The sequence below is a fragment of the Danio rerio genome, chromosome 24, assembly GCF_052040795.2.
Source record: "Danio rerio strain M-AB ecotype USA chromosome 24, GRCz13ab, whole genome shotgun sequence".
In the NCBI taxonomy this organism is placed as follows: Eukaryota; Metazoa; Chordata; class Actinopteri; order Cypriniformes; family Danionidae; genus Danio; species Danio rerio.
Window position 1 is genome coordinate 33,743,531 of NC_141044.1, and position 22,763 is coordinate 33,766,293.

The window sequence follows — 22,763 nt, forward strand, 5'->3', positions numbered from 1 at the left end:
CTTTGTTTGCACGTTTCTACACCCGTACTCCCGCATCTTCACGTAAAAACACTGTCTTGACTAGTGCGGTTGAATGACATTTGTCCTGGGAGCACTGTACCAATGTGGCGGCGCTATTGACGCATGCTCAGGGTCCCTATGCGATATCTAGTGTATATATCTATGCAAAGTATTATTGACCACTTTATTAGGTACTGGAAATATTCCTCAGAGATCTTGGTCCATATTGACATGATAGCATCCCTTAGTTGCTGCAGATTTGTTGGCTGAACGTCCATGATGTGAATCTCCCGTTCCACCACATCAAAAAGGTGCTCTATTGGATTGAGTTCTGGGGACTGTGGTGGCCCTTTGAGTACAGGGAACTCATTGTCATGTTCAAGAGACAAGTCTGAAATGATTCGCGCTTTATGACATGACACGTTATCCTGCTGGAAGTAGCCAACAGAAGATGGGTACACTGTGGCCGTAAAGTGATGAACATGGTCAGCAACAATACTCAGGCAGGCTCTGGCATTGACCTGATGCACAATTGGTACTAATGTGCCTAAAGTGTGCCAAGAAAATTTCCCCCACACTATTACACCACCACCACCAGCCTAATATTGATACAAGGCAGGATTGATCCTTGTTTTCATGTTGTTGACACCAAATATTGTCCAATTTTGGTGAGCCTGTGTGAATTGTAGCCTCAGTTTCCTGTTCTTAGTTGACAGGAGTGGCACCTGGTGAGGTCTTCTGCTACTGTAGTCCATCCGTCTAAAGGTTGGCTGTGTTGTGTGTTCAGAGATGCTCTTCTGCATACCTCGGTTGTAACGAGGGGTTATTTGAGTTCCTGTTGCCTTTCTATCAGCTGGAACCAGTCTGGCCATTCTCCTCTGACCTCTGGCATCAACAAGGCATTTGCGCTCACAGAACTGCCACTCACTGGGTATGTTCTCTTTTTCTGACCATTCTCTGTAAACACTAGAGATGTTTGTGCGTGACAATCCCAGTAGATCAGCAGTTTCTGTCTGGCACCGACATCTATACCATGTTCAAAGTCACTTAAATCACCTTTCTTCCCCATTGTATGCTTGGTTTGAACTGAAGCAGATTGACTGACCATGAGTTGCTGCCATGAGATTGGCTGATTAGGATTTTGTGTTAACGAACAGTTGGAAAGGTGTACCTAATAAATTGGCCGCTGAGTGTATAGTGTTGGCTAGTTTTGATATTTTAGTGCTCAAGATAGCATTTTACAGGGGTAAAGTCAATAAAGTGGTATTCAGTTGAACTGTTTATTTGATTAAAGATTAGTTCAGTCATTTATGGAGCGTATAAACTGTAAATAGTGTTGATCTGTGTCATTTATGATCACAAGTTCAGTCATTTGCTGCACTTATGCAAACATTTTAGCACATATGGCAATGTTTAGTTGACCCGTTTCATTTAAAGTGACTAGATTTGTTATTTGCATTTCAGGGCATAAAATTGCAATCCTTAAACCAGCGCGGTGACCTCATCGTCACTAAAATAGCTAAGCTAGGGTTGTTCATCATCGTTGGTTTTTTGCAGCCCCCTACAACTTCTTTGAATATAAAGTAGCTTCTAAAGTGACTATATTAAAGTCCTGTATATTTAAAAAATAATAAGAGTATTCAATTAAGTTCTCATCCACTTTCATCTCACTGATCCACACTGCAAGAATAGATTTATTGAGGAGTGTGTTGAGATGACAGAATCCGGTGCTAGCAGCGAGTGTTGTAAAAAAAATCTCCCCTAATCTGCTTAGCTTCATTAGAAGAGATCGAGACGGATTACAGTGAACTGCATGTATATGAACATAATTCCTTGCAATATTTAAGCGGCTCATAGATAAATACATCATCAGGGATGCACAAACAGCAACAAAATAGCAATTAATTAAATTCCCTTTATGGAAAATTGTCCGCTAGTTGCCAGGCTTATGAATCATGGCCTAGTTGTGGTAATTGGCTCGGTCAATGGCAAAGGTTTTGACAGCAACACATGTAAGGCAGCGTGTTTGTATGTGCATAAAAACAAGAATACATTCATGTTCATGTGTCTCAGCTTTTAATAGTTCTTCTGTAAAACAATTTTAGGTCTTACACACTTTCCAAACACACTATCAAGTGACTTACGAAATTTAGTTTACTCATGGTATTGTCCAATGATCATGCCCACATGTGATTTGTTTACTTATGTAATTGTGTGTAAATATATAATGTTTATTTTTTATAGTAATGTCAGTACTATTATTAAATATTATGCTTATATTTTAATGATTTATGTACAAAAAAGGTTTGTAAAGTAATATTTTCTGTCTTTAGATGTATTATATGAGATAAGTAATGTAGTTTTTTTGTTTTACTATACGAGTGGTTTAAATTGGATTTGCAATGTAAAACTGAAAAACATTTTTTTCATGTATTAAATTTTCAGCTATTCAAAATCCACAGTAAAATACTATTTTATTTATTGATTTATTGTATTTTTTAAACAAAATTCTGTATAGAAATAGCAAAAATGTATGCAGATTATGCCGCCATTGACAATTATACAAAAAAAAAAAAAAAGCTAAATCTGAAACCCAACATGAAGTCAGTTATTTAGAACTAAATACGTCTTCCACCTTATTGCGCCACAATGTCTAATTTGACAATAGTTTTGGTCAAAAATAAGTTAAAATATATTGCATTTGAAAAAAAATAATAAAAAATAAATAAATGACTTTGACATAAACAAATCTCTATTTACACACCCACTGTACATGCTGATGTTATCCTAAGGGCACCACACTCCAAAAAAAAACTTTTCTTACTTGGAGCTTTTGTCTTGTTTCTTGTCCAAATATCTAAAATCTCTTAAATCAATAAGCATTTTCTTTTTAGTAATTTGGACTTCATTGAAAACATTTTTTTTCTTGCTTGTTAAAACTACTGAACTAAAAGTAACTGAAACAACACAATTATTGAGATATTCAGATCTTTTTGGGACAATTGAACAAAAGTATTTGCAACTCTATTTAACGATATGGTTCCTCACAATAGCATTTGTAAGTTCTCCATGTATTTATAGACCATATGTGGTGGGGACAATGACCTGGAAAGACTGTTGTACATTTAGTTTATTATAGTGTTTAAACCTTGTCAAAGAAAAGTGTGTATGGTTTGCTTGTTTTGATACTTTATTTTAGTATTATTCAAGTAACCTACTTTTTTTGCCTGGGGCAAGTAAAAGTAAATTGCTTAAAGTAAATAATAAGTAAATATTGCTTATTTACTAATAAGTAAATATTAGCTCTGTGTAAATCTATGTGTAAATCTGAAATGTCATTCATAATGGTCTTAATGTCTTAAAATTGACTTGGTAAAACCTGCAGATACCCTGAATATGTTCAATCCACTAAGATTTGTTAACTTAATCAGTTTGTGTTGGGATAATAGTAACAACAACAACAACAACAACAACAACAACAACAACAACAGTGTGTGGAACTCTGTTTTATTCAGCGTAGAAAAAAGGCAAAAACTCTTAAGAAAGTAAATGAAAAGCCATATTTGCAGTGCGGGAGAATATAAGCCAGTGATGTTCTGAACTTTAATTCTTATGTGTTTTTTTATTCCTGCATTATAACTTGCCCAGTTTCTGAGATAATTTCTTGAAGGATTTGAAGGGGAAATCAAATTAAAATGTGGTTTTGTCTCATGGGATTTATCCGATGTCACACTGTTCACCGTTTGCTGCCCACCGCAGTCTGCCGAAGTGAATGCGATTTTACCTGCTTATTAATGAGACGAAAACAGAACAGAAATAGAGTATGATTAGAAATGCAGAAAGAGATGAACAGAGCTTATATCTGACCCTGCGGTAGGCTGGCAGGGGTGACGGAGGGGAGCTCAGATTGGTGGCGATGGAAAAGGTTTCTTCCCTCAATTACGGCTGTTCCAGGGTGTTCGGCGTATAATCACACGGAAATAAGCCTGCGACATGACTTTAATTGAGGAAGTTAACAAGGTTAGCTACACTTCACCAATTCCACGCTGCACAAATCACTCCACAGACCTTCAGAATTAATATCCATAAACCTTTTGCCCAAAAACAAGTGCTGGAGAATAAATTTAGACAATCATGTCATTAATCTCCTGATAGAAATGGGGAGCAGGCAGACCCTCTTCTTATACTCTTCAAGATAAAGAAAGCAATATAACTTAGCTTAACTGTTCCTGTGGTGTGGCTCACCTGATCTACTCAATTTTCGGTTGCTAGGGAAAATTAACAGGGAACGTGTGGTGGCGTTTAAAGGCTTGAGATGCAGAGCACAAACACTCTTTATTCTGGAGGTCATTAATAATATAATAGCGCTAATATTTAAACGGTTAAGGTGTTTAAGGATGACCAAAACAACATTTTAGATGTTTTATAACGTGCTCAGCCTGCTGTTTGTCCATTCACACACATTTTTATCATCACATGATCTCTTAAACCCACATCACCTGACCTTTTTTAATGCGCACACTGGAATTTGTTCGGTAAAAGTGTTTCCTTGTAGTTTTTGCACATCTTTTCTTATCAAAAAAAGTTTCTTTTACTTAGTTATGTGCATATGTTTTATGTGCACTTTCAAAACGTATGCGCATCTTGACATTTCCATCAGCCGATTTTTATGCGCATATACAAGATGAATGGAAACATAGCTGACAAAATGTATCTTTTTATAATTTTTTAATTGCTCTGATGGCAAAGCTGAACTTTTAATATCATTACTGTAAGCTGAAATTGGGTCATATTAAGAAACATGTCAAGAAACATTTAACTTTTTGGCGTTTTTTTTTTTTTTTTTGTCATGTAAGGAAATAATACATTTCATATTACTTTTATTAATGTGTAACTTGGGCGAGGTAGTGGCGTAGTAGGTAGTGCTGTCGCCTCACAGCAAAAAGGTCGCTGGGTTGTGGGTTCGAACCTCGGCTCAGTTGGCATTTCTATGTGGAGTTTGCATGTTCTCCCTGCCTTCGCGTGGGTTTCCTCTGAGTGCTCTGGTTTCCCCCACAGTCCAAAGACATGCGGTACAGGTGAATTGGGTAGGCTAAATTGTCCGTAGTGTATGAGTGTGTAAGGGCATCCGCTGCGTAAAAACTTGCTGGATAAGTTGGCGGTTCATTCCGCTGTGGCGATCCCGGATTAATAAAGGGACTAAGCCGACAAGAAAATTAATGAATGAATAATGTGTAACTTGTGTTTAAAGCATACATATTTAAATTCAAGTGTAAATTGCCTTATAAATAAGCTTAAGTTTAAAGATGTAGTATAAGTTGGACACCCAGCAGTTGAACTAGGTATTGCACTCCTGGTTCAAAACACACACTAGAGCAGGTTGCTAGCTTGACGACACCAACAAAGGCTGATTTCAATCGTATTCTATATAAATGCAATGGCACACAATGGAAGGAATATTTTTTTCATATTAAAAGGGTTTTTTGTTGTAACCAACAGCTGGAATTTATATTTTAGAGAAATAAGGCAGGTTAACAACAGGATAAACTGACAATGATCTCCTCAATCTCTTCAGGTACAACACATGTGCTTTATTCAGTGTTAAATGCTAATAGTGTGAGTGTGATTGGCATTCTACATGACATTTATAGGCATACTACTCAAAGCAGCAGCATATAGTTCACCTCAGATGTTGAAAATGAAATAAACCATTTGAAATCAAACTTTAGAACTGTGACAAGCAAGCCAAAAAATATCAGTGATTCTGCATGAACATTTAATAATGTTAAAGAGGTTAAATATGTATTAATCTGATTGTAAACCGTACCATTTCTTTGGAGTGTCTGTAGCAAAATTTCTGTCATGTTTCGTCTGATGCAAACGGCCAACTTGCTTATCACTACAAATGTCGGACACAAGGTTGCAATGTAACCTGTTTCCCTAAGGTTTACATTCTTAATGTTTATATTATTTGCTAATTAATAACCACCTCGTGTGGAACTCTGAATCTGCGTCTTATTCCAGAGTCTACTACTGTCCACTGGAGGTCGCATTTCAGTCATGGATGCATACTTTGAGATTCTTCCTGAATAAAAGGATGAAATACACTGTTTTCCATAAAGGCAACCCGGGCTAATGAAATATAATTGGCTGAATTGGCATTGAGCGGGTTAAATGATCAAAACAAAGACAGACGTTCTGGCACATAGCACACATTTTTAAAGCAGAATATCTGACTTCAGCATAGTTTTTCAGATAAACAAGTATGTTCAATTAGCATGTTTCTTAAATATCTGCAAACATATGTCTATGTTCTTCATAAAAACTGATGACTCCTGCAAAAATGGTTCAAATAAAATTAGTAAATACATAAAAAATAAAATGCAAAATAAAAGTTTTTTTTATTATTATTGTTATAGACAATGCATATTATAGACGTATTTTCTATCATTTAAAGATAAATAGTAAATGTTTTACATTTAAATACATTGCGATTAATTTGATGTATTCTTGCTGAACTGTGGTGTTAATTTAAAAATAATGCACCAACTGTGAAATGTTCATCTGCTGAGCTGAAGTTTTGTCAGTTTTAGTCCGCTAAGTACACAAAAGATCACCTATTTCCTTTTCCTGTCAACATGGCACCTTCCAGCAGAGTGTGTCTGTGATCTCAGCGAGAGCATGAGTGAAAGACGCTGTAGGCGAGCACCTGTTAACTAAGCAAGCAGGAGCTTTTCTCTGCATGCTTTGTGAAGCTCCAGGCGTTGATTTCCAGATCCGCTGAGCGTCCCAGACTCCAGGTGCTGAAGAAAGCTGGCCTGTCCGCAGCTGTGTTTTTACAGGTCACTGTGAAGGTCAGGGCTACGACGTCCAGGCCTAGCATTAGCGAGAGGCTAATGAATGCTCCCTCATGCCTCCTGCCTCGCTTCCCGTAGCGCTTCGTATTATTGAAAGCTCTGTCCGTCTCTCTGGTGTCTGATCAGTCAGCGGATCCGCGTTCGCTCTGTCATGGCGCTGAAGGATGGCTGCCCGTTCCCTAAATGCAAGCTTATGACTCACATAGATGTAACGGCCGTCATCCGTCTGCGCTCTGATTTGCTCTGATTGTCCAGCGGGCCATCATTAACCCTTCTGTCGCTCCACGGAGAGTGATGAACTTGACTCTGGGTAAACATTGCCCTTAAAGCATCTCCACACACATCCGATAGATATATGAATTTCAATTGGATTTCAAATGGTGCGGACCTTGAGAGGACTTCGGGTGACCTTTGTCAGTGGATCGCTGAAGGGAAGAGCGCATATATATTCAACCCCCTCGAGCGCTGGGATCAAGGCTGAAGATTCACCTTCAAAATGACATCAGGGCCTTTGTGCGCTCGTTTTTTATTTTTCTGAATAGCTCACGGTGAACTTCACTGCGGTTAAATGCGTTGTATGAATGTTTTTGACTCTTCTGAAGCAGAAAAATAACATGCTAAACATGCTAAATTAACATATTTTGGAAAAAAAAATGCTTAAAAGTTTGTGCTGCATGTCAAAATTTCTGTCTTTGATTTAGTCTCTATAACCTGCTGTAAGAAATGTTTTTTTTTTGTTTTTATTTTTTCTCCTGTTGCACTCAACAAACAACCAAATGAACAGAGAAGGAGGGTCTCATGACCTTAAGGTTAACTTCACACCTTTCTCCAAATTTCAGAAGGTAAAATATTGCCCCTCAAGCTTGATTAGAGAAGGTTCTCAGGACCTTTAGGTTAACTTTCTCCAAATTTCTGGAGGTAGAATTTTGACTCTATAATAATCATTCTGACACAACAAACCTCAAATTTGTGCTTTGCAAACAGAGCTAATGTGCACCTAGCTTAGAGAGAAGGTGGGCCTGATCAACTCACACTTCTTTCTTACCTAATAGGCCGACATTTTGCCAGCACCCAAATTTTGACTATAAAGGTGAGTGTTATGAGTTCTTATCTTGCATGACACCACACAGCAAGCCAGACCCGTAACTAATGATATTAATACTAATGATAACAATAAAGGTCAAGGTGCTTCAGGATTGGCCTACCCAGTCAGCAGACAGGAACATTATTGAGCATGTCTGAGGTAAGATGACAGAGGAGGCATTGAAGATAAATCCAAAGAATCTTGATGAACTCTGGCAGTCCTGCCAGAACGCTTTCTTTACCAGTCCAGATGACTTTATTAATAAGTTATTTGAGTCTTTGCTGAGATGTATGGATGCAGTCCTCCACGCTCATGGGAGTCATACACAATATTAATTCTTTTTCCATTGCACCATGACATTATATTCTATAGTGTACATTATTTTTGTTAAGTGACAAGACTTTTGTCTGAGCAAAGTCAGATCTTTTTGTCCTAATTAAATAATAAAAAAATCTTATAAGCCACTTCTGAAACCAAATTATTAACTAGAAGTCAAGTTATTATTTGTTTTTCCTATAAACTTGGATAGGCGACAAGACTTTTGTCAGGTAGTGTATGTAACAAACATGCTAGAAACAAAAGACAAATACCATGGCAGCCACCTATAGCAACCTAGAATTGTTTTAGTGAAATTCACAAAGAAGTGGAGAGTCGATTATAGCTTGTTTTTTTGTCATCTAGATCAATGTTAATTAACTAGAGAAATAAAAATATCACCAGAGACGGTCTGCAAAGGCTTAACTATTTATCAAGCATACGTTTATTGAGATGACAATATAAATGCAAATACACTGTATACAGTGAGTGTGTTTAATTGATTATTTACTCAACATGAAAATCATTTCATATGTGATTTGTTGTCAGAGAACTTTATAAATTCAGTCAGAGGTGTTCAGAAATATAAACTCAGCCCTAATATCGGAGCACAGACCTGCTCTTACTGGACCAGCTGAAAGTCTGTTTTAATTGGTCAAAAACACAAGTGTCAAAGCAATTAAGGTGACAGGTGAAAGCGTGCAGCAGGCATGTACTTTTAACCTTATTGGTCCACTTGACAGATCCTTCCGTAGTCTCCATGGTAGCCTCCCATTTCATTCTGTTTAACTTCATCCTAAGACTGTTGGAAAATACAGGGTTTTTTTCATGAACTTCTCAAGTTTGAGATTTCAAATTTTTGGTATTTTATAAAGTGTTTTTTTTTTTATTCTTAAAAAAAAAAAACATACGAAAAACAGACTTGTAACAGTTCATATCACCGGGACGCTTTTCGTTTGCTTTTATTGTCAGTGTTTTTGAAGATGTTTTTCCCAATTCAAACCCAATCGATTTTCACTGGCTTCGAGCAGGAGAGTATACAAAATCACTCCTTAACGTTAGATGGCGCTACACAACTTTAAGCTTCTGAAACCCGCTTGTAACACAGAGGCAGAAGACAGAGCGTTGACACGCTTGGGCTGCATCCTAAACTGCATACTTTCATACTATACTGCAAGTTAAAACCAGCATGCGATCCGAGTAGTATGTCTGAATTCATAGAATTCGAAAATCAGTATGCGAGAAATACCCAAATGACTTACTACTTTCGGCGAGATTCTGAAGTGCCCATTCCATGCATGCTGCGCTATCCCATGATGCCCCGAGAAAGAATTTATGAATAGGACTGAAGTGACGCAACTGACGCAGGTAGGTCACATGACCATGACAACGTTTAAATTGAAATGCAGTACCTACTGAGTAGTAGGCGGTTTCGGGTGCAGCTTTGTCGTTTTGGATGGTTCAAGTAATCAAGTAATAAAGTACGTCTATGTAGGCGGAAGAGACAAAATGCAAGATTTGAAAGTTTATCTCTCAAGCAAATTTTGTCACTGTATGCATATTAGTGCAAATTTATTAAAGATCCCATGAAGTGCTTAAAATGTGCATTTTTGTTTGATTTAATGAGAGTAGTTGAGCTTGAGCGCATATTTCAATGGTGTCTTGATCGGGGTGGGGCATGTAAGATACTAGAGAGCATTTGATTGGTCAGAAGATTTGATGAGAAGCTAAAGTATGATGTGAAATCGTTGATTTATTTAGCCGGAAGTGACATACTGTATGCTTTGGAAGTTTACATGTTCTTGATGCAGATTTTGTCACTGTTTGTATGCAAATTAGCATATACAGTTGAAGTCAGAATATTAGCCCCCCTTTGAATTTCTTTTTCTTTTTTAAATATTTATTATTATTATAATTATGTTTAACAGAGCAAGGAAATTTTCACAGTATGTCTGATAATATTTTTTTTTATTCTGGAGAAAGTCTTATTTTATTTTGCCTAGAATAAAAGCAATTTTAACCCATTTTAAGGCAAAATTATTAGCTCCTATAAGCTATATATTTTTTCTGATAATCTACAGAACAAACCATCGTTATACAAGAATCGCCTAATTACCCTAACCTGCCTAATTAACCTAGTTAAGCCTTTAAATGTCACTTTAAGCTATATAGAAGTGTCTTGAAAAATATTTAGTCAACTATTATTTACTTTCATCATGGCAAAGATAAAATAAATCAGTTATTGGAAATGAGTTATTAAAACCATTTTATTTGTAAATGTGTTGAAAAAACTTATCTTCAGTAAACAGAAATTGTGGAGGTTAATAATTCAGGGGGGCTAATATTTCTGACTTCAACTATTATATGTGCCATGAAGTGCTTTAAAATATGCATTTTTGTTTGATGTAATGAGAGTAGTTGAGCTCAAGTGCATATTTCAATAGTGTCTTGAAGTGGGCGGGGCATGTCAGACACTAGAAAGCATTTGATTGGTCAGATTTGATGAGAAGCTAAAGTTTGAGGTGACCTCAAAAGAAATGCTGATTCATTTAGGTGGAAGTGGCAAACTGTAAGCTTTTTATCTTCATAATGCAAATTGTCACTGTTATGTTGCACACTAGCTTCTAGATGTCCTTAAGTCTAACATATTGATACTAACATCTTTCATTTAGATTTTACTGGGACTTTAAAACAATGTATCATTAGCAAATTTAAACATAACATTTCATAAAACTACCTATTTTCCAGTGAACTTTTTCAACTTATTCACCTGCAGTGCCTTCCCTCAAATACATCAGACTTTTTCTTTTTTTTTATTTCTGACAGACGTCTGCAAGCCTTGAAAAGCGCACATACATTTGTGAGCTCTTGTCAACCAGGTGAGCATTTTTATAGTTAGATTAGCTTCAGCTGGATTACAAACATGCTCTACGCCTTTTACTCCAATGACAGCTTTGAGTGATCAATCAAATGCATATGATCCTCCGGCTGAGATCTACACACACACATACACAGGCCTCTCGCTCTTCATTTTTCAGTCTGCTGTGTTTGCAGCTGTTGGTTATCCCCCATGATCCCAGACAGACCCAGGCCGGGTGGTTTTGACAGTTGTGACGGCCGCTGTCCTAACCCTCAGTGCACAGAGTAATCTCAGCTCACCTGCCGCTCTTTTCCACCTGTCCCCATCCGAGTTGCACTGCTGACATCATTAAACCTGCATCCAGATGCATCCCGAGTCCACTGACACAGCTGCGCCTACTGGGAAAGACGGATTCAGGAGTGCATACATGTGTGTTCAGTTCAGCCCGAGCCCTGCATGAGGGTTAACTTGTTACGTGACATAAAGCATGTTTGTAATGTGCTAGAACAGGATTTAGAAGGTTCTTTAATGAAGACATATTTTAATTCAACTTTGGGTCAAATTGTTATTCTGGAATTTTATTGGTAACATAAGATACATAACCTAATAAATAACTTGAGATAATGTAACTTAATGCGCAACATAATGTAACGTAAAGTAACATAACATAAGATAACGTAACATTTAATGTAGCATAACAACAACATAAGATTAGCATAATAAAAGCATAACATGACAAAGAAGACTGTAACATAAATGTAACAATAACATTAAACAAGATAACGTATCATAACGTAACACGTTACTTGACATAACACGTAACATATCATTAGATAAAGTAACAGCATGTAACTTAACATGTAACATAACCTAAGATAATGTAGGGTAATAACATAAACATAACATGACATGAGATAACATAACGTTACATGTAACATAACAACATAACGTTACATAAGAAAACGTAACGTAACATAACTTGAGATAACGTAACTTAATGCGAAACATAAAGTAACACAACATAAGATAACGTAACTTATCGTGCACTGTAATGTAACATAAGATAACGTAATGTAACAACATAACAACGTAAAACATAACTTAACATTAGATAACATAATTGCACGTAACAACAAGTAACACAACATAAGATAATGTAATGTAACATAACAACATAGCATTATATAAGATAACATAATGTAACATAACACAAAATACGATAACATAACTTATGCGAAACGTAAAGTAAAATATCATAAGATAACATTACCTATCTTGCATTGTAATGTAACATAAGTTAACATAACATAACATTTAACGTAACATAACAACATTGCAACAACATAACATACATAATGTAGCATAACAAGCATAAAACGACCTAAGTTAATGTAACTGGAGAGGTGAGCATTCTCGAACACCCAATAAGGGGGAGGAGCATGCTCAGAGCCCGGCGGCTAATCAGCAGGTCAATTAGAAATGATAAATAACACCTGTCTTTCTAGTGATTGGGCCGGAGAGACTCCCTTTTTTAAGGAGAACGGGAGGAGCAGTCAGGAGAGGAAAGAGAGCACACACACACACACACACACACACACACACACACACACACAGCCTCACGTGTGTTGCAATGTAAAATAAAATAAAACATTTATTCACCTGAATCGCCGACCCTGTCTTTTCCTTCCCACAACAACGAACTTTACTACAGTAACATAGCAACATAACATTACATAAGATAACCTAACACGTAACAACACCTAACATGACATTAGATAACGTAACAGTGTGTAACATAACATGTAACATAACGTAACATACCATAAGATGTAACAAAACAACATAGCATTACATATGAAAACTTAAATTAACATAACGTAACAACAGATAACATAAGATAATGTAACGTGCCACATAACATAGATAACAACTTAGGGCGCAACATGACATAACGTAACATAAGAGAACGTAACGTAACATTTATTGTAACATAACAGCATAAGATAACGTAGCATAACATGAGCAGATCATGACATAAGATAATGTAACCTAACTTGTAATGTAACAACATAACATTACACAAGATAACATTACGTAACATAACTGGACACAACATGTAACAACATTAGATATTGTAATATGGCATAACATAATGTAACATGTAACAGTTACATAGCATTAAATAGGATAACATGACATAACATAAGATAGCATAATTTAATGCGCAACATAAAGTAACGTAACGTAACGTAACATAACATAACGTAACTTACTTTGCAACTTGACATAACAGAAAATAACAAGATAACCTAACATTTAACGTAACATGACAACAACATACGATAACTTAGCACAGCATAAGCATAACATTACATAACAAAATGTAACATAACGTGTAACAACAACATAACATTATATAAAATAATATAACTTATAAAACATAACAACATTAGATAATATATCAGCTTGTAACAAAATGTAACATAACATAACACATAATAATATAACATAAGAAAATGTAACGTAACAGAAAATAACAAGCATAGCATGACGTAAGATAACTTGACATAATGTAACATAACAACATAACGTTACATAAGATAACATAACATAAAGCAAGGTAGCACACAACAAAAGATAACATAACATGTTACATAATATAGCACAACACAACATGACATAACGTGACATAGCATGCAATAATTTAACACATAACAAAACAACATGTATACATAATTAATATAATATAATATAATATAATATAATATAATATAATATAATATAATAATGTAATGTAATGTAATATAATCAAATATAATATAATAAAATAAATAAAACAATATAATATAATATAATATAATATAATATAATATAATATAATATAATATAATATAATATAATATAATATAATATAATATAATATAATATAATAATAATTTTCCCAAAGACAGGTTGCGGCTGGAAGGGCATCCAGTGGGTAAAAACTTGCTGGAAAGTTGGCGGTTCATTCCGCTGTGGCGACCCCGGATGAATAAAGGGACTCATCCGACAAGAAAATGAATGAATGAATATAATAATAATATAATATATAATATAATAAAACATAATATAATATAATATAATATAATAACGTGATGTAAAATAATGTAATATAACATAATGTAATATCTTATCATATATGATATAATATAATATAATTTAATGTAATATAATATATAATAATAATGTAATACATTATAATAATGTTATGTAAAATAATATAACGTAAAATAATGTAAAGTAATATAATAATAATGTAATGTAATATAAAATAAAATTAAATAAAATAATATAATATGATATTACATAATATAATATAATATAATATAATATAATATAATATAATATAATATAATATAATATAATATAATATAATATAATATAAATACATTTTAATGTAATTAGTAACACATTTTTGTCTGTTAAAAATAACAATGCTTTTTTTAATTAAGTTTATCAAGACACTGCAAGCATATCTCACGAACACATACACTACCCAGCATGCAACAGCTCTGGGCTTTTTGTTCATCTGTCTTGACATTTCCTAATCATTAGATTGATTTAGAAAGCTGTTTGGCTCTCCATGTGGATTTCTTTCCTATTCTCCCTGCTTTCAGTTCTTCATTCAGCTGGGCTTTCAAAAAAAAAAAAAAAAACCTTTGTTGTGTTCTTGATTAAAAGAAGATACAATTTACCTCCACCCCCAAGATTATGAACAGAATTATTAGTTTCTCCAAGAAAAAGTGAAGAGCTGAATTTGTGGCGACAACTAATTCATAAAAGGTAAGCAATCATTAAAATGGCAAATCCTGCGAGGCCCAGGTTTTATTGAATTGTACTTTTCTCTTTTTTCCACCCATTGCAGGGTTCATTTTGGAGGAGATATAATGAAAACAATGAATTGGGAGATTAACTTCCTGCACAATCCAGAACTCCATAATGCACATTCAAAAGCTAGATTATTACTCAAGTAAAAAACGATAAGGTAGAGAGAGACGGAGAGAGTAGAATAAATCAGACTTCAGTGGTCCGCTAATCAACAGCTGCTTTCATTCCAACGCACTGGATTATGTTTTAGGGAGTCTAATAATAAAAAAAGCAGAAAGGAAAGAAAGGGGGAAGAAATTGTGTATGCATTTGATTGCGTTACAGCTCAGAAAAGCCCAGCACTGTATCTAATGCACTGCACTGCGAGGCAGTCTTTTCCTGAGCGCCGCTCTCAAAGCCCAGCTGAATTGCTGTGACCTAGAGCAATTCTTGAACAAATAAGATTGCCTTTGTGTGTGCATTATTTTCTGTTGACATTTGCTAAGCACTTGGGCTGCTGGCCAGGGGAGATGGATGAGGGTCGAAAATGTGTCTGGATGTGCCGTGTCTTTAATGTTACCTTGGGAGGAGGAAAAAAAAAAGACAATGGTATTCCTGTCCGTAGCTGTAGTGTCAGAGGAGGGAATAGGTTATTTTATTCTCGCTCTTTCTCGTTTTCCACCTCTTTTTTTCCCCCTCCCTACAGTTTTTGAAAAGAGAGACAAAACCGCGTTTGGCAATCAAGTGAAGGTTCCCCTCTCGCAGATTCTCATTTTGATCTGTTGGCTCTCATCTTTATGAATGTGTTTATATGTGTTTTGACCTGCCGTTGAACAGTTGTTTTTTGGGGGCTGTCAGGTTAATGTTTTGTAGCTTTTTATTTTTCTCACGTAAAGTCCACTTTTTTTGTTGTTGTTATTGTACCAAAACAGTTATTTAGATTTCATGATAGTAAGTAAGAAATGTGTATTTATATAGCGCATTTAACGTGTATTGCCGTACACCCAAAGTGCTTTACAATCATGAGGGTGGTCTTTCCACATCACCACCAGTGTGCAGCATCCACTTGGATGATGCGACGGCAGCCATAGGACAACGGTGCCAGTGTGCTCACCACGTACCGGATATAGATAGAGTGGAGAAACAGACCGATTCGGTGGTTGGAGATGATTGGGAGGCCATAATTAATAAGAGCTGATGGAGGGAATTTGACATTAGGGTTACACTCCTACACTTCCAACAGCAACCTAGTTTTCCCATGTGATCTCCCATCCAGGTACTGAACAGGCTCACCCCTGCTTAGCTTCAGTGAGTAACTGGTCTTGGGCTGCAGGGTGATATGGCTATGACAGTAGCTATGATGATTGTATCTGACCGGAGCCTGATGTCATGATGACATGTAACTATTTAACTTTTTTGTTTTATTATTATTATTTTTTTTTTGGCTGAAAGGTGGCTAATTCATGCGACTTGATGAAAATGTAACATTTTAAAAAGGAGACCAACTCCCTAAACCTCAGATCTAAATCCAACTTCTATTGGGGGATGAGTAAATCATACTAAAATGTACAAACAATATCGTACAGATTAGTACAAATTAGCCTTCAAATAATAAAAAAAAAATGACGAAATTGGCATCTTGACTACATTGTTAATTAAGTTTGTCTTGATACAGGAATTCTTTACTAATCAATACTGAAGTTTTAAAAACGTTCATTTCTTGACCGCTGTTGAGCTTGATCTTAAACAACAGAAATGACTGTGACTGGCCGTGTAGGTCATCAATTCACTGAACTCACCACTGTTAACTAACCACAGATACAGGGACACTGGAGCATTTTAAAGCCGCGATTCATAAGCGGATCATACATATGTCAGCTTATAGACAAACCAGCTGATCGATGTGACTTTGAAACGCTCCAGTGTTCCTGTATCTGTTATTACACTGAATACACAGCAGTAAGTTCGGTGAACTGATGACCTTCATGGCCAATCACAGTCATTTCTGTTGAGCATGTGAACACAATGGCAAATCAGCAGTGTTTAAGGACAAATATTAATTGTCGGATTAATAAAGGGACTAATCCAACAAGAAAATGAATGAATGAGTATAATATAATATAATATATAATATAATAAAACATAATATAATATAATATAATATAATATAATATAATATAATATGATAACGTGATGTAAAATAATGTAATATAACATAATGTAATATCTTATCATATATGATATAATATAATATAATTTAATGTAATATAAATATAATAATAATGTAATATATTATAATAATGTTATGTAAAATAATGTAAAGTAATATAATAATAATGTAATGTAAAATAAAATAAAATAAAATAATATTATATAATATAATATAACATAATATGATATAATATAATATAATAAAATATAATATAATATAATATAATATAAATACATTTTAATGTAATTAATAACACATCAGCAGTGTTTAAGGACAACATTGCTCAAATGCTACTCGAAAATGGATGTTTTTACAATTTCAGTATCCATTGGTACCAAACTCCAGTATCGTGACAACCTTTCTGTTAACATTTTTCTGTACAATCTACAGTAACATACTGGCAGCAGTTCGCCAGTAACTTACTGTAAATCACTTACAGCAAATGTGCTGTATTTACAGACAGTAAACAGTAAGTAAACAGACAATAGCTACGTTGCGCATAAGCAAGATGCGCATAAGTTTTAAAAATGAGCATGAAAAACATATGCACATAACTGAGTAGGGTAAACTTTTTATTCGATAAGAAAAGGTGTGCATAAACTATGATGAAAACACTTTTACTAAACAAATTCCAGCATGCACATTAAAAAAAAGTCCTGTGATGTTGTTATAATAGATCATGTGATGATAAAAATGTGTGTGAATGGACAAACTAGCAGCTGAGCACATTGTAAAACATCTGAAATGTTGTTTTGGTCATTCTTACACACCTTAACCGTTTCAATATTAGTGTTATTATATTATTAATGACCTCCAGAATCGAGCGTCTGTGCTCCACGTCTGACACCTTCGAACGCCACTGCATGTTCATTGCGTGTCAGGATTGCTTTCTGAGGCGCAATTAATTTATTAAATGAAGAAAAGATTCACGCAGCTTCTTCCACCGCAGCAAATTCTGTTTTTACTGTTGATATTGCACTTAAAGTTAATTTGCATTTTTGGGTGGAAACGACTGGAAGGGCATCCGCTGCGTAAAAACGTGCTGGATACGTTGGCGGTTTATTCTGCTGTGGCGACCCTAGATTAATAAAGGAACTAAGCCGAAAAGAAAATGAATGAATGGATGAAAACATAGCTTATGACAGATAATACGTGCTCGACCTGAGAAAACTCGAGCTAAGCACAACATACAAGACAAGACAGGTCTAGTGTCTGGACTCCAAACTGCCACCAAAACCGACTCTTGCCACTAAAACAAGAATACTTGTTAACTAAACTGAAGTGGCAAAATCCTGACCTAATTATGCCTTTAAATTGCGCTTGCCTTTAAAAAAGCTTGATACTAGCATCTTTCCAAAGAACTAGTAAAATATTATGTACTGTTACAGGATAAAGACAAAGTAAATAAGTTATTAGAAATTAGTTAATAAAACTATTATGTTTAAACATTTTCTCACAGCACTTGGATAATATCTGAAAAAAAATTCACATAATTGCTAATAATTCTAACCATATATCCATATAATTCTGACATCATTATTCATAGATTGTATACTATAAACCTCTTTTCATCTCTGACATATCTATATAACAATTTTATTTTCAAAGACCAAGAAAAAAAAAAGATCATGATTCGTGCTCTTTTATACCCATGCACTAATGTATTCAGAATATGAACCACCACACCGTTTCATGTTCTACATGCATATTTTGAAAGCTACACACTGCGATGATCATAACAGATGATATATCGCTGATTTGGAAGAGTGCTTTTTCCTTCACAATAAGCTCCAGAGAGATATTTATGCGAGTATGGCTTTATGTCTTTCCGCAGCTGCTCGGCGTCCCCTCTCTGTATTAATCATCTCGGCGCAGATCACAAGTGCGATAGGCCCGGCATCCTCCGAGATTAGCCTTCATCTCACCGTCAAAGCCCACTCCAGACCCTCTCCCGGACCGAGACTCCTGCAATATCCCTAATCCTTTAGGCTAAGGATAATTTATGATCAAATAAAGGAAAGCAGGTCAAAACTAATGTCACATTATGATCAGCCAGCCTGGTTTATAGAAGCTCCGCGTGGTCCTCTGTGGTAACGCTACCTGGCTGTGGCACTACAGTAATTACCCCACTGTCACCCCAGTAAGTGGTATTAATGGCAGCCTTGTGCACTCTAGTCCTCGCCGAGCTTGGAGAATTGTGAGACGGGATTATTATGGGCATCCAGCTGCGTGTGGCTCTAAACGTGCAGGTGTTTGCTCCACTTTTGTACCTTTTTGCGTCCGGTGCAAGTTACGTCTTTTTTCTTATATGTGTATCCTCAAAACTTAAACCCCTTTCACACAATGATACCGCTAAATGTCCAAAAAAGTTTTGTTCACACAGGAGGTTCCGGAATTTTTCTGGAAAAGACCATTCACACATTCATTCCAAAATACCGGTAAATTCTAACATTATTAACCAGAAATGGCCTCTAAACAGCTGCACTTGTATTTGTAAACATTTAAGGCATTGGGCTTTAGCATTCATGAACCTGATTTGTCCCTCCATGTCACTACTACCACCATGAGCAGTTCCTTCTCTATCTACTTCTCTTCTCATCACTCTGGTACAAGTATATCTTCATCTTATCTGTCGATAGGATGTTCTTCCATCACTGTGAAGGCTTGTTTAGAACTCTAATCTGGCCTTCCTGTTTTTGAGGCTCACGAATGGTTTACATCTTGTGGTAAACCCTCTGTATTCCCTATGGTGTAGTCTTCTCTTGATTGTTGACTCTGACACACATGGACCTAATTGTAGATTTATTTTTTCAAGCCCTTTTTCTTAAGTAGTAGTAACTTTTACTGCTGAAATATCAACTGGCCTTGTCTTTAATAGCATTTTTGTCACATTTTGTGACGCCATATAAAATATTCAGCATTCAATAGATTATGTCTAATACAGAAGCTATATAATTTTGCGTTCTTTATCTCAGATTATCAAACTTATAGAAATTATATTAAAACGTAAAAAAATGAAACAATTCAAATTTTTTTTTTGATTGATTGGATCTGTTCTGTAAAATGGTATCATTGCATCCATAGTCTCTGGACCAGAGCAGATTATACAGTATATGTTTGCAGATTATGTTACATTAATGTGAAACCAGACTTCATTCACCTCAAAAGAAGCATATTTTCACCATCTGAAATATGTATCCCTTCAATAGTGCACTACGTGCCATTAACCAATGGATTTAAATTCCAATGTACTAGTTTACTTTCTATTTAAATGTGTTTGTGTGTGTGTGTGTAATGTATTTTTCCCCTTACTGCTTCATAATTATTACTAATAAACACAGAGGATTTATAATCAACACTGCCAGCTACTTTAAAAAAAAAAAAACTTTGCTTTCGTATTTGTATTTATTTAGTAGTATGAATGCCGACTTATGTGAAGAACGTGACAGATTTCAGCCATGTCTTCTAAATACCATTTGATTGTTCTAAAGTGCATGACAATATAATTAAAACATATTAATTCTAATTGACAGAAGTGAGAAATTGCAAGTTTTAATTGCAAATGTCTTCTTAATTTGAATTTTGGCTTTTGTTTTGGAGCACACAACCTTATTCTATAGATAACCTTAAACTAACACATTGATAAGTACATTCAGTGGCTTTTTTAACAGCAGTGTTTTTTTTTTTTTCAGATGTGAAATAATGTGAGATTTTAAGCCCTAGCTATTTTTCTCCAGTCACACACTATTCACATCCAGGGACCAAACACACCACATCCCATCTGATTAGGCATGAATATTTAATTGGGCGGCTCCAAATTATACTATTTGTCATTCAAAACTGTGTGTCATCAATATGGTGTCTTTGAGATGCGGTTGCTGGGAAAGAAAAAGTCCTGCGGCACAAAAGCTTGCGATTGATTTCCTCTGGGTGCCGTGGTGTGTTTGTAATTGGCTGAAATGTGCCATTCCAGTGGGATGACAACACAAACTTCTGGTTCATACTGTAAATAACTTTGCGTGTGAGGTAATTCATGCACTGTCTTTGTTTTTTTTTTCTTACAGGTGTTTGAAGTGTGCAGATGCACCGTGTCAGAAAAGCTGCCCCACCAATCTGAACATTAAGGCCTTTATCACTAGTATAGCAAACAAGGTATGATGAATTATTTAATGAATTTAATCTACTGCATTTATTTGAGGGAGAAAAAAAAAGTGGTGTTGGGAAGATTTATTAAAATGTGAGAATTATTGAGAGTTTATTTTTGTTATTATAATTATTTTTTTAATGTTTGTTCAGTAGCAAGTAGTCTGTTTGCACATTTGTTCAAATGTTTGCTTGTTCTTGCAATTCGTTTGTACATTCGTACGTACATTTGTTTGTAAAATTCGTTCATGCATTCGTTCATTTGTACCTTCATTTGTACATTTGTATGTAAGTTCGTTGGTACATTTGTTCATACATTTGTTTGTACGTTTATTCTTATGTTCAATCATATGTTTTTTATACGTTTTTTATACGTTCATTCATCTGTTCGTCCAAACGTTGGTTTGTACATTCGTTTGAACATTCATTTATTTATTTATTTGTTTAGTTTTTACTGATTATAATTTCAATATATTCTTGCTGTACATGTATGTATTTTTATACTGTATAGAGCAGTTTTAATAGCATATTTGGCTTCAGGATGCAGATTTAATCTCATAACAAATTCTTTATTTATAACTCAATTGGGAAGATTTATCAAAATATGAGAATTTGTGAGTTTACTTTTGTTATTATAATTATTTATTTGTTTAGTACCCAGTAGTTTGTTTGTGTGTTTATTCAAATGTTCGTTTGTTCCTACGTTTGTTCGTTCTTATATTAATTTGTACATTTGTTCATATGTTTGTTTGTTCGTTCTTACGTTTGTTCATATGTACGTACAAAAGCTCCTACATTTGTCCGTTAATATATATTTATTTGTACATTTGCTCAATGGGTACATTGTACATGTGTACAATTCTCATTCATTCGTTTGTTCGTTTATATGCAGATACATACATATGTTGATTCTTTCATACATACGTACATTCATTTGTACGTACCTTCTTTTAAACATTTGTCTGTACGTACGTTCTGTCTTACATTCATCTGTACGTTTGTCCATACGTTCGTTTGTTCGTTGGTTCGTTTGTTTGTTTGTACATTCGTACGTTCATTCGTACAATCTTTTGTACATTTGTTCGTACACTATTTCATACATTCATCTGTGCGTCCATCTGTACGTCCGTCCGTTTTTCTGTCTGTACGTTCATCTGTCCGTAAGTTCGTTCCTACGTTGATTCGTTCATACATTTATTCATTTTTTTTTATTCATTCAAAAAATGATTTCAATTTGCAAAAATAATATATTTAAAAGACTCGAAATCATACATAATGTACAGTATGTCCATATCTACTGTATGTATTTATTTATAATTATTTTTTTTATATTTTTTTATTTACCACTTCATTTCTGTGTGGAGTTTGCATGCTCTCCCTGCGTTCACGTGGGTTTCCTCCGGGCACTCTGGTTTCCCCCACAGTCCAAAGACATGGATTAGGTAG

General features: G+C 35.0%; 1 protein-coding gene across 3 annotated transcripts in view; it reads left to right on the forward strand.

Moving 5' to 3' along the window:
* Positions 1-22,763, forward strand: part of dpyda (dihydropyrimidine dehydrogenase a) — a 386,498-nt gene that overhangs the window by 68,913 nt on the left and 294,822 nt on the right. For all 3 annotated transcript variants that reach the window (XM_087309815.1, XM_087309816.1, XM_087309817.1), the window contains exon 4: positions 21,239-21,326. In XM_087309815.1, coding sequence (XP_087165941.1) covers positions 21,239-21,326 — 88 coding nt within the window. The remainder of the gene's footprint in view (positions 1-21,238; positions 21,327-22,763) is intronic.